Source organism: Equus asinus, chromosome 26 (assembly GCF_041296235.1).
Source record: "Equus asinus isolate D_3611 breed Donkey chromosome 26, EquAss-T2T_v2, whole genome shotgun sequence".
In the NCBI taxonomy this organism is placed as follows: Eukaryota; Metazoa; Chordata; class Mammalia; order Perissodactyla; family Equidae; genus Equus; species Equus asinus.
Window position 1 is genome coordinate 25,753,325 of NC_091815.1, and position 27,942 is coordinate 25,781,266.

Sequence of the window (27,942 nt, forward strand, 5' to 3'; positions counted from 1 at the left end):
TCTTGAACAGGGTATTGTTTTCCACTGGATATAGAAGATGCAACTCTATATTTTCAGGTGAACCCTGCTGACCTGTGGTCCCATGACAGTAGTAATAGTGTCTTTTCTTAGGGCTGTTGTGAGAATTTAGGGAGATGAGGAGGGTGGGAACAGAACAGGGCTCTGTTGTCTGATGGTTCTTTCTGCTTCCAGTAGGGGGCTCTCAGCGGACCATGAAGCAGAGCTCATAGGTTGGTGGGATGTTGCCAAAGCCCGAGACCTTGGGCGTGATGTCAATGTCAGCAGGCGGCACCAGTGAGCGTAGGGAGAAGTTCTGAAGGATGGAGGTGAAGTAGAGAAAGAGTTCCATGCGGGCCAAGGCCTCACCAAGGCAGATGCGCTTTCCTGTAAGCACAGGGGAGGGAGGAAAAGTGGGTCACTCTTGCACAGGATAATGTGGGCATGGGGAGCATTCTGGCCCCACCACCCGTTTGAACATCAGCTGCCTCCTCAGCATCTCTGGGATCATGACAATATGTACTTTATAGGGTCAGTATAAAGACTCAGTGGGTTTCTATACCTAGTCCTTAGATAGGGTCTGCCACTTAAAGGGGTCAACACATGGCAACTATTTCTCTGATGGCTTGGATTCCATCAGATTCCAAGATGGAATGGTTCTAAAGGATCATGAATTTGAAGGTACTGTTCATTTCAACTTCTTAAATGTTTACAAAACACCTAATTGTTGCCAGATACTGCTGAGGTAAAAGAAAAAAAAAAAACAAGAAAGAAAGAAAGCTCACACTTAAACAGTGCACGTAATTGAGACACCCTTCCAGTACTTTGGAGAGATTAATTTCCATTTTATAGACAGGCACCACTATTTGTAAGTGACGAAGTGGCTTCCTGTTTCCTAAATACTGCATTGACTCCGGGTTCAATGGGGCTTACACCTAAAATACCATTATTCTAAGATAAATGTCATGGATCAGCAAGCTACTGTTCATTGGACAAATTCTCCATGCTGTCTGTTTTTGTACTGCCTGCAAACTAAGACTCTTTTAGCATTTTTAAGTGGTTGGAAAAAATCAAAAGAAAGTAATATTTTTTGACACATGAAAATTAATGAAATTCAAATTTGGGTGTCTATCAATAAAATATTTTGGCATCACAGTCCTGCTCATTCAGTTACGTATTGTCTGTATCTCTTTTGTGTTACGATGGTGGAGGTGAGTAGTTCAGACTGCATAGTTGAGGCAGAGACTGTATGGTTGGCAAAACCTAAAACATTTTCTATTTAGTCCTTTAGGGAAAAAGTTTTCTGACCTATGTTTAGTGCTATTATTTTTGTAGTTATCAGAGTCAATGGTTCTAATCTATGATTCTGGGATTCTAAGATTTTATGATTCTATGAAATAGCACTCAACTTCCTATTCAGATCCGAAGGTCAAATACATACCAATGGTTGGAGGGCATATCCAGCATGTTTTTGGGGGAACTCAGACTGTAGAAACCTACCAGAGGAAAAAGGCACAAAGGCTTCATTCTTCTTGAAGTGACCCTGGTCATCCAGGAAGTGTTGAGGATAGAAAGCATCTGGGTAGCGGAAGTATTTGGGGTCTTTGAGGACCGAGCCAAGTAGGGGAAACACATCAGTACCCTGAGGTGAAGATAGAGGCAGTTAGGAGAAATCAGTGTTTGAGTATGACATAGGGAACCAGGAGGAGAGAGGGGTACAATGTAAGGAGAAGAGGTAGAGTGACACTGAAGGTGCAACTTCACCTTGGGCAGAAAGTAGCCTCGGAAATGAGTGTCCCGGATGACATTATGGGGGACACCCATGGGCACAATATCTGTCAGTCTCTGTATCTCATGGATCACGGCATCTGTGTAGGGCATCTTCACCCGGTCATCCACACTTGGGATCCGGCGTGATCCTATCACCTGCTCAATCTCTTCATGGATCTTGGCTGGAAGAGACCAGAAAACATAACAGACAAGGATACAGAAGGTAATTCTTAAGGCCAAAGTTGAGCCATGAGTTTGTATCTTCAGCACCTGTGTACCCTGAGGGAGTAGGCCATATTTGTATGGATTGCCTCTTTACTCGTATACCTGACACAGTGGTGTGGCTAATAAATACTCACCAGACCACTGGGAGGCACATAGCCTGGAGCTTTGAATGCCAGCTGGGACATCTGATCTTTACTTTATTTTATTTTATGTTTTTGCAACTTAGGACCTCCACTTTAATTCATTCAAACAGAGCCAGTGGTCACAAACTTTAGAGGCAGACAAGACCTGAATTCAGTCCAAGGCTCTGCTTCTCACCGACTCTCACCACCATTGGCAGTTTATTTCTGTTTCCTCACCAAGAAAAGTGGGAATAATATTAACACTTAGGTCAAGCATTGTTGAGCAGAAAGCAGTGAGGAACTATGGAAGACTGATGAGCAGGGCAGTGTCCGAATGCCAGCTTGGCTTTCATACACAGATTTTTGACAGGATGGAAAAGAGACACAACAGTTGATGAGGATGGGAATGGAGCAAATGACAGCAACTATGTGACAGTGATTAACAGCACTATTGGTACTGTTACCCCTCTCTCGACTTCCGGTTGAGTGACCTTGGGGCAAATGACTTTATCTTCTGGGCCTGTTCCTTCATCTTCAAAATGGATGTGATGGTCTAACAAGCTCACAGAGTTGGGAAATTTACATAAAATCCAGTATGCAAGTGACTAGGACAGTGCCTAGCACATAGAAGAGGTTCATTAAATATTTGATGATTTAGATTAGTAGAGGACAACTCTTCCATCCTTTGTAGCAGGAGAAATTCTTTGGCTCACTTTGAACTGCATTAGAAGGGAGAGGGACCAAAATTGGGGATTCTCCTTAAGCAAATAATGAGCTACTCATTACTGGAGTTACTCAACCAGACCAGATTGGAATTTATGGGAGATAGATTCTATTTGATGGATTCTATTTGATTCTGGCACTATAATTGGCTAAATAATGGCCATCAAAGATATCTGCCTCCTAATCCCTGGGACCTGTGAATGTTACCTTACATGACAAAAGATATTTTGCAGATATCATTAAGTTAAGGACTTTGAGATGGGGAGATTATCCTGGATAATCCATGTTGGCTGTAAATATAATCACAAGGCCCTTTATAAGACGGAGGCAGGAGGGTCAGAGTCAGAGAAGGAGATGTGACAATGGAAACAAAGAGAGATTTGAAAATGCTATGTGGCTGGTTTTGAAGTGAAAGCAACATCATGAGCCCGGGAATTGAAGGAATACAGTTCTAGAAGCTGGAAAAGGCAAGGAATCAGATTCCACCATAGTTTGACCCAGTGAAAGCCTATTTGAACTTCAGAACTCCAGAATTATAAGGTAATAGATTTATGTTGTTTTAAGCTACTAAGTTTCTGGTAATTTATTACAGCAGCCATAAGAAACTAATACAAGTACCAAGAAGATAATTAAATAAAATCGCCTCTCAAGCCAGAGATTCCAAGCTTCCATATCCTTAGGGTCTAAAGTGTGAAGAGTCTAAGGCCATGGGGTTCTGAGGTTTCAAGATTATGTCTTCTATCCCTGCTGAGAGTGAAAGTCACCAGGTGGACACTCACCTTCCACCTCAGGATACTTCATCATCAGTAGCAATCCATAGCGTAATGTAGAGCTCACAGTCTCTGTGCCAGCAAAGAAGAGGTTGAGAGTGGTGAGGACCAAGTTCTTGAAGTTGAATTCCGTGTAGGGATTACTTTTATCCTGGAAATGAGAGGGATAGTAAACAGAATCATCCTCTTCTGTCTTTATCTTCTTATTTTCTCCGTGTATAGGTTAAGCCTTTGTGAAAACACAATCGATGGATAAACCAAGAGAGTATCTGGGAGAGGAAACAGCCAGAGTGAAGGTCCTGAGGCAGGAGTGTGCCTGGTCTATTAGAGGAACAGCAAGGAGGAGACCAGTCTGGTTGGAGAGGAATGAACTATGGGGAGAAAAGAGTAGAAAGAGATTGTCTTGTCAGATTTGAAAGTTCCAGGGTATTAGGGTATGCAGTTTTTATCTTCCAACTGTTGAGGTCTTATGATAACAAACACATAAAACTTCTAAAGTTCTATGATACAGAAGTATTAAGCTTCTAAATTTATGTATCTCTAAGACTATAAACTTTTAAGTTTAAAGTCTAAACTCTTAAGTTTAAAGACTAAATGTCTAAGCTTCCCAAACTCGAAGATTCTAAATATTCACTGTCCTTTTCTACAGTTGTAAGTCTCTGGCATCTATGGTTAGAAAGGTGTAAGATTTTGTTTCCATGTTCCTCAAATGTTTACATTGAAAGTTTATTTTAAAATTATAAGAGTTTGTGCCTTTAGGGTGTTCATATCTCATCTATAAATAAAAGCGAACCATGTGAAACAATGCTTGCACTTTTATCTCCAACATATTTACAGATGAAGTTAAAGTTGTAGGCACTAAGGATTGAGGAGATAAGAGAAAAGTGTTGGTGGAAGATGAAGAGGTACCTGGTGCATCTTGATGAGGAAGCAATCAATGAAGTCCCGAGGGTTTTGGGGGTCAAGGGATGCTTCGTTAATCTTGACTCTAGAGGCAATGAAGTCCTTGAGCTCCTCTATCAAGTAGTAGATGTGATTGTGTCTTCCTGGCAAATATTGCATAATTCCAGAATACATGTCATATAGCTGTGGGAAATAGGCAAAGGGGTCAGTCAGTGATGGGCACCAGGGGCCAGCATGGGCTGAGCCTGGAGTCACATAGCTAGAGTCTATCCAGCACTGGGTCTTAGAATTGGTTGAGGCCATTTGCTTCTTGGACACTCAGGATATATTGATACTTGCCTCCCAGGGATGTGGGGAGGATTAAGTGAGGTACAGGGGGGTGCTTAATTAACTGAGGTTGGGAGTGGGTAGAGAAGTGACTGGTGGGCACCTGTGCCCAAGGTGTGCTCATCTCAGTGAAACTTTCATTGATCATCTGCATCAGCTTCTGGAACTGCTTGTCCTCATAGTCGAAGCGGCTTCCAAAAACGATGGCACTGATGACATTGGAGACAGTACGGCTCAGGAAGAAAGTGGGGTCGATGGGGGCACCTGGGTGATAGAAATTGTTTACGTTGGAGGCAATGATTAGGTGCATGGGATGGGGAATCATTCAGTTTTGGATATCAGTGATGACTGCTTAATAACATGTCAGTTACTTCATTTTTGTATTTTGAATCTAGATTTCCCAATTTTCGACTTGGCTTAGTATCCATTTTATAGGTTCACGGGGATTCAATATCATTATCCATGTAAAATGCTCAGCACAGTGCATGGCATATAGTAAGCACTCAAGAAATGCTGGTGGAGCTCAATCAGTAGCTTTTGTTATTAGTATCTATTTGTATTTGTGCTGGAGAGTCACAGATTTTGGAAAGAAGTAGTGGTAAGGAACACATAAAAACAAGGACAGCTGGATTCTGTCTGTTTCTACCAATGATTCCATTTGGGCTGTTAAGAAACTCCTTCCCATGGCCTAAGCTGCACCATCTGCAAAACAGGATGCTGGTCAAGTCACTTGATTTGGTGACAATTTCTCCAGAATAATGCATATATTCATAAATATACAAAGTTGCAAATAATTTATGGGGGTGCATGGACAAAGCCCTTATGTAGATTGTTTAGCACGCATGAAGCCCAAGTGAGGAATCTCTGATTTAGAGAAATTTATCTTTATTTCTATCTATCCATTCATCTCTGTATTTTTCAGCCTCTCTGTCTTTTTAATTTTTTGGCCGCCGTGCATCCAGACTTTATTTTTGGGCAGGGCCTGGATTCCTTTAAAAATATAATGAAGTAGATATACTGAAATGGTTAACATGGTAAAATTTTATGTTATGTGGTTTTTACCACAATATGTGTATGTGTGTGTGTGTGTGTGTGTAATAAAATTTGATTCTATCACCAGAAAAAGTCATAAACTTTCATATCACCAAAGTCCGCATACGATATCAGGAGCTCACAAACTCCCTGAGATCCACTGATTGAAGTTTCTGGACAAGTGGTCTCCAAGGGTCCTTCATGCTAACTTTTTAGTTGGAACCTGGCTGGAAATCTCAGTAAATCCTTCATCTTTTTCATCCTCTTCCATTCCAGAGTTTTCTCCCACCAAGGCCCATCTTCTCCTGAGTGAACTCTTTACAACCACTGAGTCACCTTGTAGCCCTCCCCATTGGGACCCTCACATACCCTTGGTCTTCCGTAATTCCTTCAGTAGGAAGCCAGCCTCCTCCTGGATCCGTTCCTCAATGCTCCGCTTTCCCATCCCAAAGTCCCGAAGGATGGTCAAGGAGAAGCGTCGCAGAATCCTCCATCGTTCTCCATTAGCCATAGCTAGACCTGCCAAAATATCAGAGTCAGGATCCTGCCCCCCTCCCCTTCCTGTGCCCAACTCTGTGCTGGACAACGATGAGGATATATTATGAAGGCCCTAGACTCTGCAATCAGGAAAGCCCCTCCCAACCTTCCAGGTTTGATGGGGAGACTAAGGTTCCCTTCCTACAGGACCCTCAAAAACAGTCCTGGCTGAGGTGGAAGAAAGGGAATCAGTCTAGAAGTGATCAGGGGAGATCAAGGAGAGTTTCTTACAGGAACAAGACCTGCACTGATAAGACTGGATGGACGCATTGGAATAGATAGAATTCCATGTACGGTACTCTGGAATAGGGATATTAGTTCAATTTTCTATATAATACTTGGATTCTGTAGACATACACTTACATCTGCACAGAAGCTCACACCTATACATCAATACACCTACACAAAAGGAGTTTCCATGTAGAGAAAAATATTTATAAATTACCAAATTTACATGGATTGGTGAGTTAATGCCTGGAAATTTAATGAAATGAATTTGAGTGGATTCAAGAATGGAAGGGAGGGTTTATGACTGGAATGACTGACAAATGGATGGATGACTTTAATTGATGGGGGAAGGGTTAATAGATGGTTTGAGATGGATTTATAAACGGTTGGAAGGAAGGATGGATGGAAAGATTAACAGACAGATGAATGATGGAAGGGTTAATGATTGGATGGATGGAAGGACGGATAGAAGGGTATATGGAAAGTTAATTGATAAATGTATAGATAAGTTGGATGGGAAAACATTTGTATAGAAAGACTAATTAGTGAGTGGAGTTTGTGGTGGATGTATGCATCAATGGAAAAGAAGATGAACAGAAGAAAAGGTATAGGGATAGATGGATGGATGGAAATATGGAAGGAATGGTGTGAGGCTGCTTGGAATTGAAGTTGTGTGGCCAATTAGAGGTAGATGTATGGGCAACACTAGAAAGGTATCTACCTAAATAGAGGAGGCAGAGACCTATGGGTTGTGTGTGTGTATGTGTAGGAAATAAGAAGCAAGGTTGGCCACAAGAGCTTCAGTGCGTACACGAAGATGGTACTTGATCCATTAAAAATTACAACACATATATTGCAGCAGGCACTCTCGAGTCAGATGGTTTGGGGTCAAAATCAAATGGTTCTACCACTTACGGAGTGATATTACCCAACTTTTCTTGCCTTCAGCTTCCTCACTTTCAAAATTATTATAATATTAATAGTGTTCTCAGAGGATGCAATGCAATAATTCTTTTAGCATACTTATCAAAGAAGCTGGGACATAGGAAGTGCATTATAATCGTTTTGTTTTTATTATTTTTGTTACCTACCATGACCTTGGAAGTTTCTCTCTATTGTAGCCAATTCTCCACGGCCACTGAAATTGTCTGCTTGGTCTACCAGAGCCTCCTTCACTGCTTCGTGTCCACATAAAACAACTACTGGCCGGGGACCCATGTACACGGTGAAGACTGGGCCATATTTCTCCCTGAGCTGGGAGTGAGGGAAGACACAAGAAGAGGGGGGTTATTGGAGGACCAAGTACAGACCAATCATGAATTTTTAGGAAGTGAAGATCTCAAAAGGATATAAATGTGGGAAAAACATAAAGGTGAGTCATAGTGTTGGAAAGGCTATTAAGAAAAAGGCACAGAGATTTTGTGATCCTGGGCAAGACGCCCCAAACCTCCACAAGCCTTATTTTGCTCATCTGTAAAATGATGGACCAGGATGAGATGAACTCCAAGATCTGTGCTTCTCTCTTTGAAATGCTAAATTTCTACAATCCTATGATTTCATGATGCTGAGTCTCAAAGTTCTAAGACAATCTGACTGCAAGTGTCCTTGTGTTTAAGGATAGAAGTTACTCTCATTCCAAAGTCCTGAGATTGTGAGAGTCTTAAGTTCCAATGTGCTAAGAGTCTGTGTTTCCAAGAGTTTAAGATTCTGGAATTTCAGAATTCTAAGGTTCATAAAATCAGTTTTCTAAGAGTCCGTGTTTTAGAAGTCAGAAGGTTTTACATGTATCTGTCTATAGGATTAGTTACTACAGGTCTATCAGAGAAGGAGGGCAGACTCACCTTCATGAAAGACTGAAAGGTGGAATCAGTACGGACTTGCAACAGGTTCCCCAGGAAAGGTATCGGTGTTGGACCTGGGGGTAGCTTCCCTCCCTTGTTGATCCGTTTCCAGGTGATGAGGAGGAGCAGGCAAGACAAGCAGAGTGCCAGAAAGATGGTGAAGGCTCCTCCCAGCTCCATGATGCCAGGTCGAAGGGCTGTGTCCAGGGCCCCAGATCCTGCCTAAATATGTTCGGGGAAATCAGCTGTGTGGAAACCTGAACACCCTGGGATTGAAGTTTTGCGGGTCTAGATGCTATCATGGAAGAGATTACTTTATCTGGTGGGGTGATCATATAACCCCTAATCTTGCACCTGAATAAAGGTGGGTTGAATTAATTTAGGAAAATCTACTGAGGCCTTTCCCATTTCTTCATATTTCCAATCCCCTTAGTTAATCACCCTCAGTTCAACCTCTAGTTCAACTTGTCTTGGTGGTGTGTCAGTTGAACATCATTTTTAGGCTATGGAGTCTAGGAATCAGACAATCCGGATTCAAATTCCAGCTCCATTTTTTCTTCATTGGGAGAGTCACTTAACCTTCTTGGAGTCAATCTCCCCATCAGCCAAATGGGATAATCATAAAGTTTCAGAAAGTCTTGCTAGAGAACAGGAATGACTCCATTATCTTTGCCAGATCATAAATAATCACTTTTAAAAATAAAACAGTAAGATGAAGATTTAGAATAGCAAGAGAAATAACTTAATCAAAAGAGTTTTATTTAACAAGTTCCCTTGTTTATGCTCAAGGTGGTATTAAGTAGTAATAATCAAAGATTGCTTTTATTGGTTTAACAAAGCTTTGTGTGTGTGTGTATGTGTGTGTGTGTGTGTGTGTATGCATGCACTTTTGTTTTCAAAGTCCACGAAGTAGAGACTACCCTTGAGCCCTAATTTCTAGAGGGAGAGACCATCTCTAAACACAGCCTAGTGATTAGTCCCTGTAATCATCTAAATAAATAGTTTTCAACTCTTTTTGTACCAAATATTTGTAAATCTTATTTACTTTCCGGAAACAAAATTCCCAGGTGTTATAATCTACTTATACATATTATGAAAGAAAATCCAATGCCATTCTCACGTGTCCAGATTCTCAGAGTTAGCAATTGAATCTCTTGGGAAACCAGCAGCTTTTAGAAAAAGGCTTAGCTGGCTGGGCTGAGGTGTCCTATGTCCAAAAGCGGTAACAATTCTTGGAAAACAAAGACTTACACAGCACCACCTTCTGGATCTTGGATCTTGGATCTGCTGCTAGGATGTCTTTCATGGGGTAAAAGTCAGCTCTGGGGCGCTTCCTTCAACTATCCCAGCTTCGCCTCTCCCTTCCATTCTGACCCACACCCCTAGACACTCATTCAGGGCTAATCTCTTAGTTATCTGTGATGGTGGTGGTTGTGAGTTTTATTTTCCCATTCAGACAGAAAAGGAGAGAGAAGGCATCCTTAGTACAGTCCTTCTCACCATCCCACTCTAGGCAAGAAGCTAGAAGTGGAGGCACTTGAACTAAAAGATGGAAGTAAGTTAAAAAGGAAAAATAATTGCGAGAACCCGAGACAGAGAAACACAAAGAGAGGCAGATTATGCCAGATATTGTGTGATGGAGATAGAGATCAAGAAGGAGAGAAACAAAGAGAAAAGAGAAGTGCAGAGAAACAAAACCAGAATGAGATGAAAATAGAGCAGAGAGAGAAAAAGAGAGAGAGACAGAGATTGAGCCAAAGTTAGATACCAACGAAGACACAGAGACAAAAGGAAATTAAGAAACAGAGAGAGGGAGATACCATCAGAAGGAAATAAAACAGAAAAATAGTTTCAGTGAAACAGAGCTAGAGACTGAGAAAGAGACATATGGCCAAAGAAGAAGAAATAAGAGGAACCCACACAGCCCTCTCTCTCTCAATTGAAAAACCATTGACTCTGAGGCAGTGTTACCGGACCTGAAGTGAGTTCACTTACGTGATGTGCAGCAAGCCAATCTCTGACACTGGGCGTAGTGGAAGAAAGTAGGAATTTTATTTTTGCACAGCGCTGAGCAAGGAGAGAGGGTAGCTACTTCTGAATTCCCAAACTCCCCAAAAAGCTAAAAGGAAGGGTTTTTATTTAGGGTTTTAGGTAGAGGAGGGGGAGCATATGGCCTTGCTGGTTGGAGCTTTCCCACCAGCCTGTCTTTGGCCTTGAGACTACTTGCAGAGAGGAGGAAGCCTGTGGCCTTGCTGGTCAGCAGCTTTCTCACCAGCCTGTATCTCTTCGTGGGGAGGAGATAATGAATCCAGGTGCTTCCCCTTGGTGGTGTCTGTCTCCATGGAGGATAGTGGATTCTGGAGCCAGGAAGCCAGAGAGTAAGCAGGGAATGAGTGTTTTGGTTTTAACCCCATATATACTGGGTTTAATGTGGGGAAACTGATATCAGGGTCAGTATCAGCAGCAACCCAAATGGACAAGAAGTCAGAAATGGAGATGGCCAGGGAGATGAAAGCAAAGAAAGAGAGAGACAGAGAAGAGATAAACCCAGGGCAAAGTGAGATGGAGAGAGGGTGATTTAGGTTCCATAGGGGGTGTGTGTGAAATGGAACCTGGATCATTTTATGCCTAGTCACATGTCCCTCCGTCTGGGACTAAGACATGCTGTGATTCTGCCAGGAATGTCTTTCTTTCTTTATGAAGTGTCATCTTTGTGTCAGGCATTGAGTTGTGTGCTTGACAAGCAGGGTATCTTCTAATCCAAACAACCAGCTTACCAGGCAGGGCACATGGTCAGAGATGACTTGTTACTGTAAAGCAAGTCTTCTTATAACCTGGGGCTGCTGGATGAACTTTGGGGGATTCCGTGTGACTCCCTTAAATGGTATGCACCATTAGGCAATACATTACCTGTCAGGAGAAAAGGCATCCAGATGTTTTGAAGCGCTTGGTAGTATAGTTCTCATTGCCATCTCGTTTGATACATCAATCCATACCTGACCATATTTGAGAAAAAGTTTATATTTCAGACGCACCTAGATGTCCCCCAATATCTGTTCTCCCTTCTTCCATAGTGGTAGAATCCTATTCAGCCACATGGCTATCCAAAATAAAAACTACATTTCCCAGGCTCCCTTGTAACTGAGGGTGGCCATGTGCCCAAGTTCTCACCAATGAGATTTGAGCAGAATTGGTGCATGCAACTTCCTCTTAAAGACAGGGGGTGAGTTTTCCTCCTGAATATTTTCCTTTTCCTACTGATTGGAGTGGGATGTAGAGACGGGGAGGACTGCACACTAAGGAAGGAATAGCAACAATATGTAAGGAGTCTAGGTCTTTGACACCATTGAACTACCTGGCCAGTCCTGGATTGCTTACATTGAGCCATTAAGTGGAAGAAAATTAAACTTTCATCTTGTTTCACCTCCTTTAAACTGTTGTCTTGGGTCTTTATTATAGTCGTTAACCTGTATCCTACGAATTGCAGCTGCTATAGGTAAAGAATGCTTGAAAATCATTGAAGGAGGGAAGTGTTAGTCCAGCTACAAACATTTCATTACTGTATTTTTGCCATATTTGAGTACCACCCATATATTTATTTAGTGTTTCTTTAAATTGATTCTCCTTTTTAAGAACTTAAACTTATTTATGTAAAATGGAAGCTTGATATCTCTCCCTTTAAGAAAATTGGCTATCCTCTATCATAACTAGAAAATACCTGTGTATTAGATATCTCATACTATATAACAAAACACCTCAACACTTAGTGGCTTAAAACAACAACAATCTGCTATTCTCCAGAGTTTCTGTGTGCCAAAGTCATTTAATGCCATAATCTCGTGTTCCCACCAGGGAGTCTTCCAACTTCTTCTCCACATCTCCTCTCACTCTCAGGCTCTAGCTTGGGTTCTCAGCACTTGAAGAGAGCTTAGAAAAATTTTTAGTTCAGAGTTTCTCAAAAGGGACGAAATGCATAATATGGCCCAATGCCAGCACAGAGTGTAGACTATCAGTTATGAGGTATTGCAAAATTCCTTGGAGGGAGGATGTATGTATGGAATTGGATATTGCCAGTGGTGATAATAAAATTACTTAACAAGTGATGCAGCAGAAACAGAGAGTGGCTGGAGATGAAGGAGGGTCCTGGAGGACACATTAGTTGCTGAATGGGATATTTGTGAAAGTTGGTCCTGAGGAAGTGTCTGAGTTAGCTATTTAGCAACCTCTGTAAAAGATAACCTTAACAACTCGTACAACCACATCGGCATGTAAATGCTGAATCCTAGTCCTAGGCATTGCACTCCAGAAATTCCCTTCCGCCCTGGGCAGGTATCTCAGCAGAGCTTGATGTGGAACTTGTAGGTGAGGGGCAGTGGTGTGGTGAAGCTGTTTCAAGAGCTGACTATTAAACATTTAGGAATCATGTGAGCTGATTTTGAAACACAATTGTTGTTAATTAAATCATCTAAACTTAAAATGGAATTCATTATATTTGTAAAAGAAGGTCGTAAATACTCAAAGCTCATCACTGCTTAATTATTTTTCCATTACCTATGTTCTTGAGGTTATTTACCCCTATTTGTATCTGTATGGTGAAAATACTATATGATGGTGTGGTTCTGTATGTCTCTTCCCAATTTCATGTTCAGTGACATTAGGTTTGTTGGTTGCTTGAGACTGGCCATGGTGAATGTATTTGCACCACAAAATCTCTATAAATCAGGACTTTTCCCACTCAAGAGGTGGCTGTTAAACCTTTACCAGCACACCACTAGTGGTGCATTTCCAAAGCTGGAGATTTGGGCTCAGGGTGAATGTTGACAGGTGATCCAAGGGAGCACAGGGGGAGTTACTCAGATGCTTGCTGATATCAGGAGTTCCACATGAACTGCATTTCCCCCAAAAGTCTCTATCTTCCTGTTGGGGGAGGCAATGGAGAAGAGCACTCAGTTTGGGCTCAGGAGGCTCTGTTGTTCATGTCTCAGATAATGCCATACAGGGAACAACACTCTATGACTCTGGAGACTGACAGTCATGAAGACTACAGAAAAGTGAGCATCCCTCTCTGAGCCTCTCCTCATCTGTATTTTGGAGATGATAACACTTCCTTTTTAGAGTGTTTGAAGTTTGGGATAACAAGTATGTGAAACTCTTAACATAGGCGTTGGCAATTAATGAAGAGCTCAAATGATGGAGGGCTTTTTGCACGGTTAGATGGTTGTAAAATAGCATGGTCCTAATACTCCCTGAGAACAAGACTTGGGCATTATGTATGCTTCAGTTTCCCCATCTCGAAAATGGGCCAAGTGATTATTTTGATATTCTAGGGTTTGGGGACAATTCAATAAATTATGGCACCCAGCAAGCATTTAATAAATATTTGTTAAAATGAAAATTAGACAGAGTGCTGCTGGGACAATGGAGCTGGGACCAGGAAAAGCTGAGTGGAGACAGAATGTCCTTTCTCATTCCCCTCACCATGGAAACTTGGAGAAATCTGTTGGCTTCCTTTTTGGCTGCAGTAGAAGGAGGGTACCCAGAACTGAATTTTTTCTAGGGAGTTAAGTTAAGTGAGTCTTGGAGATCTTCATGCATAGTCTGAGAAGGCGCATTATGGGAGGTGTTTTGTGGGATGGTTCCAAGACAGAGATCAACAGCCTCCCCAAGCTACCATTTTTCCAAGGTCCTGTGGTTCTCAGACTCTGTTGTTCTAATATTTTAAGATTCCAGAATTCTATGATTTTAAGTTTTCAGTGGTCTATGGATTCTTCAAGCTGGGGATAAGATTCTTCCAGCTTGAGAAAAGTGAGGAGCTACGGGGACAGTATTCAGATGACCTTTTACCTCCTCTTAGACATTTTGATCAGGAGCAGGAAGCTACAGCCAGTGCATAGCTGTTGCTCTCAGTCCCAGCCAAAAGAAACTTGTCAAATCTTAGGAAGCAAATTCTAGAGGGTGAATTTATCATAGGGGTTATTCTCCTATTGAAGAGTAGGAAGGATAGTGAACGGAGCTTTTGAATTTCTTTCCTCCTGCTAAGAAATATTATCCAAAACCTGGAAATAAGGAAAATATGATTATGGAACTTTTTCATGTCAAGCTAAGTATACAGTCAAGTGTCACTTAATGATGGGATTGTCATCTGAGAAATGCATCATAAGGTGATTTCATCATTGTGTGAACATCATAGAGTGTACTTACACAAAGCTAGGTGGTATAACCTACTAAACACCTATGCTCTATGGTACTAATCTTATGGAACCATCGTCATATATGCGGTTTGTCATTGACGAAAACATTGTTATATACTACATGACTGTATTTTCTAACATGGCCTTGTAAAAATAATCTCATTCCAAAATGGAATGTCACTTTGTTTATACAATTGATCAGGGTCTAAGCATTTTACAATTCTGTAAAACTCTTAAGGCATGATTACTATCTTTTCTGTTTGGTAGAGATGACCTTTCCCTCAGTAAAAAAATGCGATAAAATTAGACATTAACCAGTTTTTTATTTAACTTAGCATTTCTTGTCTTTCTTTTTTGAACTATAAAATCCTTGTGTTTTGTTCGTCTTTTGAACCAGCTTTGTTTACACCTGGTTCCCTCATTAATGAATTAAATAATCTTTGACATATGTATGACATCTATTTTGAGAATTATGTTTTTATCATTTTGAAAATTGTATTGTTTCTATATTTCTCCCCTTTTCTGCCGCTCTTCCTTCCTTACTCTCTCCCTTCACCCTTTTCCCCCTCCCTCCATTCTTCTTCTCTCTTTTCCTCATTTCTTTCTCTTCCTCCCCCTTCTTCTCTTCTCTCTTTCAAAGACTCTCCCCCTATATCTTCCTTCTTTCATCATTTATTCTCCCTTTCTCATCTCACCCCCTCTCTCTTTTTGTCTTTCCTCTCCTTTCCTCTATTTCTTTCTCCTCCCCCATCCTCCATACCTCCCTATCTAAAGTGATGTAACATGTGATGACAGGAATACCAGGAGAAGAAGACAAAGAGAGACATAATGAGACAGTGGAAATACTAGAAGAAATTATGGGTGATTTTTTTCCTCAAAGGTAATGACAAACACCAAACCCCAGATACAAGAAGCTCAAAGAATACCAACAGGGTAAATATGAAAAAATCCACATGTAAGCATTAGGTGTCTCAGGAAACCTAAGACAAAGAGAAGATTTTGAAGGCATCCAGGGCAAAAATACACCTCACTCATGAGGAACAAGGACAAGTGTTATGGCATACATCTTGTTAGAAATCATGCAAGCAAGAAGATAATGGGGTGACATCTTTAAAGTGTTGGAAGAAAAAAAACTGTCAGCCAGGAATTCTATATACAGTAAAAATGTTTTTCCAAAATGAAGGAGAAATGGGGAACTGTTGTTTAATGTGTACAGAGTTTCAGTTTGAGATGATGAAAAACTTCTGGAGACGGAAACTGGTGATGGTTGCACAGCAATGGGAATGTACTTAATGCCACTAAACTGCACACTTACAAATGGTTAGAATGGTAAATTTCATGTTGTGTATATTTTAACAAAAATTTTAAATGAAAGACAAATAAAGACTCTTAGACAAAAAGAAGAGGGGAGGATGGAGATTCACTGCCAGCCTACTTTCCCTAGAAGAAATATGAAAGGAAGTTCGTCAGTCAGAAGGAATATGATTAAGGTCAAAACTTGGATCTTCACAAAGACATGAAGAGTTAGAGATGAAATAAATAAAGCTTCAATATAATATTTTTTATTTTGTCCTTTCGTTTTTAATTGCTCCAAAAGCTACTTTAAAGTAATCACATTAACAATGTGTTGGGTATTTATAGCATATTAAAAGTGAAACATGTGACAAGAATGACACAGGAGATAGGAAGGAAGAATTGGTAGTATATCATTTTAAGTTTCTTTCATTGCATATAAAATGGTATATTTTTATTTGAAAATGAATTCCTATAATTTAAGATTATACATTGCCCAAGGCAACCAATAAGAAAATTTTAAAAACAGATATAAATAATATGTCACATGCAGAAATAAAATTGCGTCACAAAATATGCTCAGTTGAAATCAGAGAAGGCAGAATAAAATGCAACAAGAAACATAGGGTAATCCAACAAATAGAAAACTGCTAGCATGATGGTATACTTCAATACAAATAAATCAATAATAAGGTTTTTAAAAAATATTTTTAAATGTTTTTATTGAGGTAACATTGGTTTGTAGCATTATATAAATTTCAGGTGCACATCATATATTTCAATTTCTATATAGACTACAACATGTTCACTAACATTCTAGTTGCCATCTTTCACTCTACACATGTGCCCCTTTACCCCTCTCACCTTCCCTCACCTGCCTTTCCCTCTGGTAATCACCAGTTTGTTTTCTGTAATTATGTGTTTATTTGTTTATTTTCCACATGTGAGTGAAATCATACTTTATTTGTCTTTCTCCATCTGACTAATTTCGTTTAGCCTAATACTCTCAGTCCACATTGTTTCAAATGGCAAAATTTCAGCTTTTTAACGGCTGAGTACTATTCAATTGTGTGTATGTATATATATACCACATCTTCTTCATCTATTTATCTGTTGGTAGGCACTTAGGTTGTTTCAAAGTCTTGGCTATTGTAAATAATGCTGCAATGACCATAGGAGTGCGTATATCTTTTTGAATTAGTGTTTTCATGTTCTTTGGATAAATACCCAGAAACGGAATAGTTGGATCACATGGTAGTTCTATTTTTAATTTTTTGAGGCATCTCCATACTGTCTTCCATAGTGGCTGCACTACTTGACATTCCCGCCAACAGTGCACGAGGATTCCCTTTTCTCCATATCTTCTCTTGCTTGCTATTCTTTTTAATAGTAGCCATTCTGCTGGGCATGAGGTGATATCTTATTGTGGTTTTGATTTGCCTTTGCCTAATAATTAGCGATGTCAAGCATCTTTTCATGTGCCTGTTGGCCATCCGTATATCTTCTTTGTCCAGATCCTCTGTCCATTCTTTTCATTAGGTAATAATCAGTTTAAATGTGAAATGCACTAATTAAATACACTGAATACATTAGTTAAAAAACAGAGATTGTCAGATTAAATTAAAAGCAAGACTCAAGTATATGTTGTCTACAGGAAACAGGCTTTCAATATAAAGGCTTAGATTAATATGATCAAAAGAGTGGAGAAACATGTGTCATGCAAACCTAAATCAAAGAAAGCTGGAGTAGTATTTTAATTTTGGACAATATAGATCTCTGAACAAAGAAGAATACTGAGGATAAAGAGAGACATTACGTAATGAAAAAGGAGTAAATTCTCCATGAAGAAATATCAATCATAATGTGAAAGCACACAGCAACAGAGATTCAAAACACACAAGACATAAATTGATAGATCTGAAATGAGACATAGACAAATCCACAATTATAGTTGGAGACATCAGCATTCCTCTCTCAATAATTGACAGATCAAGAAGGCAGAAAATAAGTAAGATTATAGATGATCTAAACAGCCCTGTCAACCAACTTAACCTACGTGGCATTCATAGAAGATTCCATCCAACAACAGCGGGACACTTTCTTCTCAAGTAAACATGGAACATTCACTAAGGTAGACCATGTTTGTGGCTATAAAACAAATCTCGACAAATTGAAAATAATAGAAAAATATATTCTGCATTCTTGGACCATGAAGAAATTAAACTAGAAGTCAATTTAAAAAAAGATAAGTAGGGGCCGGCCCCGTGGCCGAGTGGTTAAGTCCGCGCCCTCTGCTGCAGGCGACCCAGTGTTTCCTCGGTTTGGATCCTGGGCGCAGGCATGGAACTGCTCATTGAACCATGCTGAGGCGGCATCCCACACGCCACAACTAGAAGGACCCACAACTAAGAATATACAACTATGTACCGGGGGACTTTGGGGAGAAAAAGGAAAAAAAAAATCTTAAAAAAAAAGATATGTAGAAAAATTAAATATTTGGAAATTAAACAACCCACTTCTAAATAACCCATGGGTCAAAGAGGAAGTCTCAAACCTAACTAAAAAATATTTGAACTAAATGAAAGTCAAAATTTGTGGAATGCTGCTGAGATGGTGCTTAAAAGGAATTTATAGCACTGCGGGAATATATTAGAAAAGGGGAAAGATCTAAAACCAGTAACCTAAGTTTCCATCTTAGGAAACTATAGAAAGAAGAGCAAATTAAATCTAAAGCAAGCAGAAAGAAGGACATAATAAAAAGTAGAGCAGAAATCAATGAAATTGATAGTTGGGAAAAAGTAGAATCAATCAAACCAAAAACTGATTCTTCTGAAAAGGGTAATAAAATTGATCTAGCCAGGTTAATAGGAAAAAAAAAGGAAGAAGACACAAATTATCAATATCAGGAATGAAAGAGGGGACATCATTACTGATCCACAGACATTAAAAAGACAATAGGGGACTATTACAAACAACTTTATGCACACAAATTTGAACCGTTAGATGAAATACACAAAATCTTTGAAAGACTACAAAAACTCACAAAAGAAGAAATGGATAAACTTAATAACCTTATGCTTATTAAAGAAACTGAAGTTCTGGCTGAAAATCTGAAAAAGAAGAAGAAAACTAAAGGCTCAGTTGGTTTCACTGATGAGTTCTACCAAATACTTAAAGAAGAAACACCAATACTAAAGAGCCTCTTCAAGAAGAAGAGGGAGGACATTCCAGTTCATTTTATGAGGCCAGCATTACCTTAATACTCAAAACAGACAAAATACTAAAAGAAAAGAAAACTACAGACTAATATCTTTCATAAACATAGATGTAAAAAACATTAACAAATCAGATCCGGCAGTATATAAAAAGAATACTACATCACAAAAAATCAATGTATCTAACTATATTAATAACTAAGGAAAAATATGATCATATCAATAGATGCCAAAATAGCTTTTGACAAAATTCAACATCCATTCATGATAAATAAGCTCAGCACATTAAGAATAGAAGGGAACTTCCTTAATCTAATAAAGGATATCTATGAAAAGCCTACAGGTAACATCATACTTAATAGTGAAAGACTAAATGCTTTCTCTCTAAGTCCTGGAACAAGGTAAGGATGTTGTCTTTCATCAGTTGCATTCAACATCATAATGTCAAGTCCTATCTAGTGCAATGAAGAAAGAGAAAGAAATAAATGGCAGACAGGAAAGAAGGAAATACAACAGTCCTCATTTGCAGACAATATGAATGCCTCTGTAGAAAGTCCTGAAGAATACACAAAAACTTGGAGCTAATAAGTAAATTTTTCAAGGTCACAAAATTGGAGGCTAACATACAAAAGGCAAATGTATTCCTGTACACCAGCAATGAATAATTGGAATCTAAATGTTTTGAAAAAATACTCTTTAAGTTAGCACCAGGAAATGAAGTACTAAGTTGTAAACATAACAAAATCTGTGCAAGATCTACGTTCAAAAATCTATAAAATGCAAAGAAATCAAAGCAGTTATAAATAAATTGAGAAAAAGACCATGTTCAAGAATTGATGACTCAATATTATTAAGATATTACTTCTCTTCAATTTGTTCCATAGATTTAATACAATTCCAATAAAAATATCAGTAAGACTTTTTGTAGGTATCAACAAGCTGATTCTATCATTCATATGGAAAGGCAAAGGAACTAGAAGAGGCAACACAATTGTGAAAAAACCAAAGTTAAAGGAGTCATATTCCTGGATGTATTTACTATAAAGATACCGTAATCAAGACAGGATGGTATTGGCAAAAGGACAGACATATAGATCAACGTAAGAAAATAGTCCAGAAACAGACCTGTACAAATATAGTCAACCAATTTTTGACAAAAACCCTTGCAATGGACAAAGGATAATCTTTTCAAAAAATGACGCTGCAATAATTGGAAATACATATGAAAAAACCAAAAGCAACAACAACAGAAAACATAGATACATATCTCGCACCTTATACAAAAATTAATTCAAATAATATCATAGACTTTAATGTAAAATGGAAAACTGTGAAAGTTATAGAAGAAAACATAAGAATAAAATCTCTGTAAACTTGGATTTGGCAATGAGCTTTTAAATACAACACCAAGAGCATACTTCATGAAAGAAAGTTTAGTAAGTTGTGCGACATCAAAATTAAAAATATTTCCCTGTGAAAGACATTATTAAGAGAATGAAAATATGAGTCACAAACTGGGAGAAAATATTTGCAAATCACACCTGATAAAGGACTTCTATGCAAAAATTGTTTTTAAACCTTAATTATTAAAATGGGTAAAAGATCTAAACAGATAATTCATGAAGAAGATATATGAGATGCATGTATATCTAGAAAAATCAACATTTGTACACTGTAATGGAGACCACCAATTGCCCCCTAAAATCTGCAGCCACTTTCTTCCATAACAGAAACCCCAATTTGTTGCTGGGCACATGGCCATCTAGAGTTGAATCTACATTTCCCAGCCTTGCTTTCAGCCAGATGTGGCAACATAACTAGGTTCTGGTCAATGGGACATAGCAGAATGGTCATGTGGCATCTTCTTGGTATTTCCATCAACGAACACAGTTTACATCCTTGACCCTCTTTTTATTCTATTTCTTTCTGATAGCTGTCATGTGGAATCAATGGCTGGAGCTCCAGCAGTCATCTGGCACCATGATGTAATCTTGGGAATGGAAAACATACATACTAGAGCAAGATGGAAGAGCCAGACCCTGTGGAGCACCAAACTAACCCTGAACGAACAACTTCCAAAATGCCTGGAATATGGAAGAGAATTAAATGATCTTACTAAAGCTCCGGTTGTTATTTTTTCCCGGTTACTTTCAGATGAACCCATCCCCCACCACATACAAGTGTACATATGTAATGAACACAAAAGGAATGATTGGCATACAAGTGACCACAGCCAATTCCACCTGAAAAACTTAAGAATGAGAGAGGACTGTAGGAGACAGTAACAGAGGTGGATGTGTGGGTGCTCAGACCCATGAGAAAAACAAAGAGAGCATAAGACAATTTATAATTCCAAAGGGGCTACTCTGGCCGAAGCACCAGCTAGGCATGCAATGAAGGCATGAAGGCCAATTGAAGGGGGTAGTCGGTGCAAAGCAGAGTGATGAGGGAAGAGATGGTGGTGAAGGAATGGCATGGGGGTGAGGCAATGTCTCCAGAGAATTGCAGAGAATTGATGCAGTTTGGAAGAGAGAAAAGGAGATTTCAATGAGATCCTAAGGACAATGTGCTTGGATCCCCAATTAAGTCAGCTAGCTGCTGTAACAAACAATCCTCAAATCATATTAACTCAACACAGGAAGGCTTATTTCTTACTTGTATAAAACACATGCTGATGTTTCTGATCCTAACCTAGCTGCTACAAGGGATATTGGGAAACGTAATTTTCTTGTGTGCCCAGGAGGAAGAAACAGGATTGACAAACACTTAGCTAGTCTCCGCCACAGTGCCTTTTTTTCCACAATCTCTTCTTACTGTCCTGATAGAAAGGCAATAACAGTTTCAAGTTATTTTGCATTCATTTTGGAGGCAGGGTTATGCTTTTTTGAATGTGACACTATTCCCAAACTGGACTGCATGAATATTTATGCTCAGTGGGTTTTGCATCTAATTTTAGAAAATTCACAGAATCTTTTAATCCTAGCCATGGTCCCTGAGTGAAGATTTCAAGGGCAAGAGAAATTTTAATGATCTTTCTTGTGAAGAGTCAGCCTGGAGCCCCAGCTGGTGATATCCAGGAACACCCAACATGACTTTCCCTAGAGCTCAAACCATCCCACACTCGATGGGACCCATATCATGTGGTTTGAGCTTCTCAGGGCTGACCCCTCATCCCTGTGTTAGTTTCCTAGGAGTGCCATAGCAAAGTACTACAAACTATGTGACTTAAAACACAGGAATTTATTCCCTCACAGTTCTGGAGGCCAGATGTCCAAAATCAAGGTGTCAGCAGGCCATAATCTCTGAAGGCAATGTGGGAGGATTATTGCTTAACTCTTCCTAGTTTCTGGTGGTTTCTGGCAATACTTCGGTGCTGCTTGGCTTGTGGATGCATCACTCCAATCTCTGCCTCCAACATCATATGGTGTCCTCCCAGTGTGTCTGTGTCTATCTGCACATGGTGTTCTGCTCTCTGTGTGTCTCTCTGTTTTCTCTTCTTATAAAGACACTAGTCACTGCATTAGGGCCCACCCTAGTCCAGTATGACCTCATCTTAATGTTAGTAATTACATTTGCAAAGACCTATTGCCAAATAAAGTCACATTTTGAGGTTCTGGGTGGATATGAATTTGGAAGCACTATTCAACTCAGTACAATACCATATGCTCTTCTCATCCTTTACTGGACCCCATGCACATAATCTCCTGGGACATCTCTAACAGGAAGCCAGCCTCCTCCTGGATCTGTTCTTTCTCCCCCAGCCTCAAGCTTCCAGCAAGTTAAGAAGTAGCAAAAGAATTTCCAGTGCTCCGTCTTGACCAGAGTCATACCTGCTAGCACCTTAAGGTCTGTTTTTTCTTCCCTTTACCCACAGGCCAAGGATGGGGACGTACCACGAGTTATCCTGGGTCCTCCTTTTAAGGGGCTTCCTCTTTCCTTCATGTCCACAGTCCCACAGTGAGCCATGTTGTAGGGAGAGTGGAGTAGGGGCAGCACCAGCCTCCTGTGTCAGACTCTTGTGAGGCGCCTTCTTCCTTACACCTCTTTCTATCCCTCATTGGATAGAGAACAGCTTTGGATGCTGAAACGTGGGATAAGAGAGGACTTACAGTAGAGAATGTGGGGTCTGGACGTTCAGGTGGGTGATAGGGAATGAGCATATGTGTTTTAATGAAACTGGGGTGTGAGTGATGATGAAGAGCCCAGCTTAGGTCATCTGGAACGGCATAGAGGCCCATTTCTCAGTCTTCCTGCTGTTTTGTTCTCCCCACAAGGGCCCAGTTCATTGTTCTTTCCCTCCCTTTTTCTTTTCTTCTAAAGAGGAGACCCTATGCCAACCTCTCCCCTCCTAAAAAATGACTCAGTGAGAAGATCAGACTGGGAGGAAGGGAAAATGAATCAATCAGTTTGGAATTTCTTGACGAGAATGACATATATAAAGGGGAAATTGATTTTTAGATGGATCAAAGCTTGTAGAGGTGGACAAAAGTAAGGACTGAATGATGAAAAGGAGGAATGGATGGGAGGATGGATGGTTGAATAACTGGGTGAGTGGACAAATGGAGAGAGAATCATTGGATGTAGCTTGATCAATGGATAAATTAATGACAGGATGAAAAATAGACGAAAGTTTGAAGGTACTGGTGAATGGAAGGATGAATAAATAAACATATTGATAGATAGATGAGAGGATGTAATGGAAGAAAGAGTGAATGGATGGTTAAATGGATGCATGGTGGGAAGGAGGAGTGGAGGAATGTATCGGAGGACAAAGGATAAAAGAATGGATGCTATTGGAAGGGAGCATAGCTAGAGTTTCAGATAAGTTCCTGGTTGGATATGAATGGATGGAAGAACTCCTGCACAATAGGGAGACAGAGGAAAAGAAGGTTGAATGAGGGAGCTTGGAGGGGGAAGGCGTTTTGAACTTGGTGCATGGGCAGTGGGGGTGAATGGATGGATCTTAGAGTGTCAAGTCTTTGTGAGTATGGAGGTGTGTAGTTCCTATAGAATGTGGGTTGGCGGGAAATCCAACTAGGAAGTCATAAGAAGAAAGGATGTTGTATGTTTATATATCAGAGACCCAAAAATAACAGTGGTTTGAGAAGGATAACAGTTGTTCTCTGATGTGTCAGTCTGAGGTTAAGTAATCAGATGCTGATACGGCAGCTGCAATGCTAAGAACCTGTTTCTTCTGGCTTTAGCACTACAATTTCCTAGAGCATTGCCCTGACCCTCACAGTTGAGGATGACTAACTTCCTCATATGCTGGGTCTGCATTCCAACCAGCAGGATGATGGAGCAGGGGAGTGGAAGGAAGACTCTGGAAGTGGCAGACAACACTTTCCCTCAAATCTCATTTGCTTACAGTCTCAGTGTCACACCTAGCTTCAAAGAAAACGTAGTCTTTATTTTGAATGATCTTGAGCTCATATTTACGGGTTCTAATACCAAAGAAAGAAGGGGTAAATGAATGTAGGGGAACAATTAACAGTGTCTGCCATAGGGATTGACTCAGAGCTGATAGGGAAACAAAAGGAAAACAATCTGCAAACAGCAGGGTTGATATCCAGCAGACACACTCGTTGTGGAAGTTTGGGACAGGGAGTGGGGTCCCAGCCAAGCTCCCAGACATAGCATAGATGAATGCCTTTGGGCATCTTGCTTCTTTAGTTCACATGCTTCCAGGTGGTAGAGATCACCAGGATGGACACATGGCATACAGGAAGAGGGTGGTGACCTCTCAGATCTCCATGGCATCAAGAAAAAGGAACTGCTCTTGGGCAGGGTCCCTGGTTACAAAGTTCTTGGGAATGAGCTTCTTCAGTAACCTGAATACCTTCAGGTTAAATTTCCTAGGGCTTAGGTCCCACATAGGAGCTTGCCATGCTGTGGAGTTTACATAAGTTCTGGGCTCCCTCTGTGCTCACCATTGAGTGTAAACTCACAAGGCCATTCTCTTGTCTTCATTGCTTCAGCCCTGTCTTCATTCATGTCCAAACCCTCCAATTTTATCCTTTGAGAGCACGTGCAAGATCATGGAATGCTCTTGGGTCAGGGGGAATCAGGTTCAAGTCCTGCGTCTGCTGCTTTCTTGGTAAGTAGTGTTCTTAAACAAGACATCTCACATCTTTGATCTCAGTTTCCATTTATGTAAAGTGAAAATACAATAAAAGTACCTCCCTTGCCAGGTTGTTGTCCAGATTAAATGTACTGAAAGCCATCAGCACAGTGCCATTGCCATTAGTTATTCCGCCCACTCTCTAATTCAGGCTCTTCAGCCCTTTGCAATCTGTTGTCAGGGAGGAAATTTCTGTGCGTGGGGCCGATGGCTACAGCAGTGAGGCTGAGCAGTGGGCTGAGCATGGATTGAAGCTGATGGCAGGTAGTGCGCAGACTGCAGCATGGACTATCAATTGGTTGCTGGTCCAGCAGAGGAGGGAAGGATAAGAAGGGATTGCCCGTTCTTGAGCCTTTTCTGTGTGCCAGCACTGTGCTAAATTCTTTGGTTAAATGTTCTCATGATTCATGTCTCTGTGTGTCATTCTCATTTTGCACACAGACTTTGACTCACCAGAGGTCACCAGGTTCTCAAGGGGCATAGATAGAATTAACACACCATTCTGCACCTGTAGTTCCTCGAGTTGGTTTCTTGTGAGCGGGGTAAGGAGTTTTCTAGTGTTGCCGTGTAGGTGATTGGCTGATAAGATGCTTAATATATTTCTCTGGGGGGTGAGGCAGTAATAGACAGGGTCAGCGAGAGACAGAAAGAGAGAAATGGGGAGAGGAAGGGAGGGAGGGAATGACTGACTGGGACCAAGACAGACAGGGAGAAGGAACCAGAGAAAGCCACAGACACAGACAGAGGGAGAGCCAGAGCCAGAGCCAGAGATGGAGAAAGACACATAGAGAGAAAGGAAGAGAGACTGAGATAGAGAGACACTCACTCAGATGTGTAGACAAAGATAAAGAATGAGAGAGACCCAGAGATGTGGGGAAATCTAGAGAAGCAAGAAGTAGAGATTCAGGGGAAAGAGCCATTGCACTACTGAGAGACTGAGATGGAAGGTCAGAGAGAGGGAAAAAGAGACACAAAGGAAAGTAGAAACAGTCCAATGAAAAAGAGGGAGATGTGGCTGAGACAGAACAGGGCAGCAGCCGGTAGGAGAGACATGATCCAATCGAAGGGGTAGGTGACCTGGCCAAGACCTGCCAGCTTGACCCAGGAAGCCTCATGAGCAGCCAGCACAGTCATCTTTACAGTACACATTTTCTGGCAGGCCCCAACAGACCTGATCTCTTTAAATCCCAATAAGTCTCTATGGTGATGATTACAGCTGATACCTCTAGAGCGCTGACTATGTCCAAGGCACATTCTAAGTACATTGCACACATCTCACCTAATCTCCATGAAAACAAGCCTGCACCATGAGGGCAACTATTATCTCCATTTTACAGAGGGGAGACTAAGGCAGGTGGAGGGGCTGTCACTTGTCCAGATCACCAGCTCATAGCTAGGTTTCAATGCCCAGCTCTCTGGCTCCAAGCTGTCATTTTAACTCCTGTACTACCGAGAGAGAGAAATGTGGACTCTAGTGATGTGGCCCTCAAATTTGGAGAACTGAGGTATCTTAGCCTGATGTCTGAAGATTGATAGAAGGAGCCTATGAACACCCTGAAATGATGCAAGGTGGGGCTCCCTCGTGCCCACCTGGAGAAGCTGTGTGTTCAAGTTTTTTGGATCCCTAGAAGGCATAGCTTTTATTTATTCCACACATGGTTATTAGGAACCCCACTATGTGTCAGGAACTGTTCTGGAGGATAGCGGTGGTGGGCAGGTCAAACAATCACAACAGTGAATAATCAGCATGAATCCCTGACTCATGGAGCTGATATTTAGGTAGGAGGAGACATGGTCAGAGCCTTTGTTTGATGCTCCTGGATTTTCCCTGACCTCAAGGCCTTAGCCCTTACTGTTCCCTCCCCCAGGAATGCTTCTCCCCCCACCCTCCCACAGCTGACTCTCAGAAGACATCTTAAAGAAGCCCTCCCTGACCACCCAATCTACAGCAGCCCCCACCAGTTAGTATCCATCATATTTCCTTGTTTAATTTTCTTGGTGGTGTTTATCACTAACTTAGGTCATTTTATTTATTCATTATGCTGTTGGCTTTTAGTCTGTCTCACCTGCTAGAATTTACAAACTCCTTGAGGGGAAGCCCTTGGTTTTCCTGTTCCTGGATACAGCTCCTGTGCCTACATTAATATGGAGTATGTGCTCACTAAACTTCTGTTGATCAGTGAAAACTAACTCATGTATCTTGCTCCCCATGTACCACTAGATGCTCCCAACTCCTCACATGTTAACTCAGTTAATCTCCCAACAACCCATGGAGGAAGGAATTTTAGATGGGGAAAGAGACAGAGAGCTTAAGGAACTTACTTAGACTCATGGAGCTGGATGGTTCAAACTCAGGCACTGTGGTTCCTGAGCCTTGTTCCCCACCACTCCACCCTGCTGGTCACCTGAGCCCACGCATTCCTGTCTCACCACCCGAGACATGGTGCGATGGGGCCATGGTCAGCCACGGCAAGATCAGATCTCTGAGTCTCTAGAGTTGTCCCATTTGTACCCACAAGATTCTAGTTTATGGAGATGATTCAGGGACCAACTCACAGGGAGAAGCACCAGGGTGGGTCAGGAGGCAGAAAGGAGTGAGGGAAGGGATAGGCCATAGCCTTTACTGGAGTTTCCACGGAAGAGGCAG

General features: G+C 40.8%; 1 protein-coding gene across 1 annotated transcript; it reads right to left on the reverse strand.

Moving 5' to 3' along the window:
• On the reverse strand, positions 1-8,655 carry LOC106843259 (cytochrome P450 2G1). The gene is made up of 9 exons (XM_070498756.1): positions 8,476-8,655; positions 7,726-7,888; positions 6,239-6,388; positions 4,941-5,101; positions 4,517-4,693; positions 3,617-3,758; positions 1,762-1,949; positions 1,498-1,639; positions 1-384 (listed from the first exon to the last, which is right to left on the reverse strand). Exons 1-9 carry the CDS (start codon positions 8,653-8,655, stop codon positions 203-205), a joined length of 1,485 nt encoding a protein of 494 aa, XP_070354857.1. The 3' UTR covers positions 1-202.
• Positions 8,656-27,942: the final 19,287 nt, after the last annotated feature.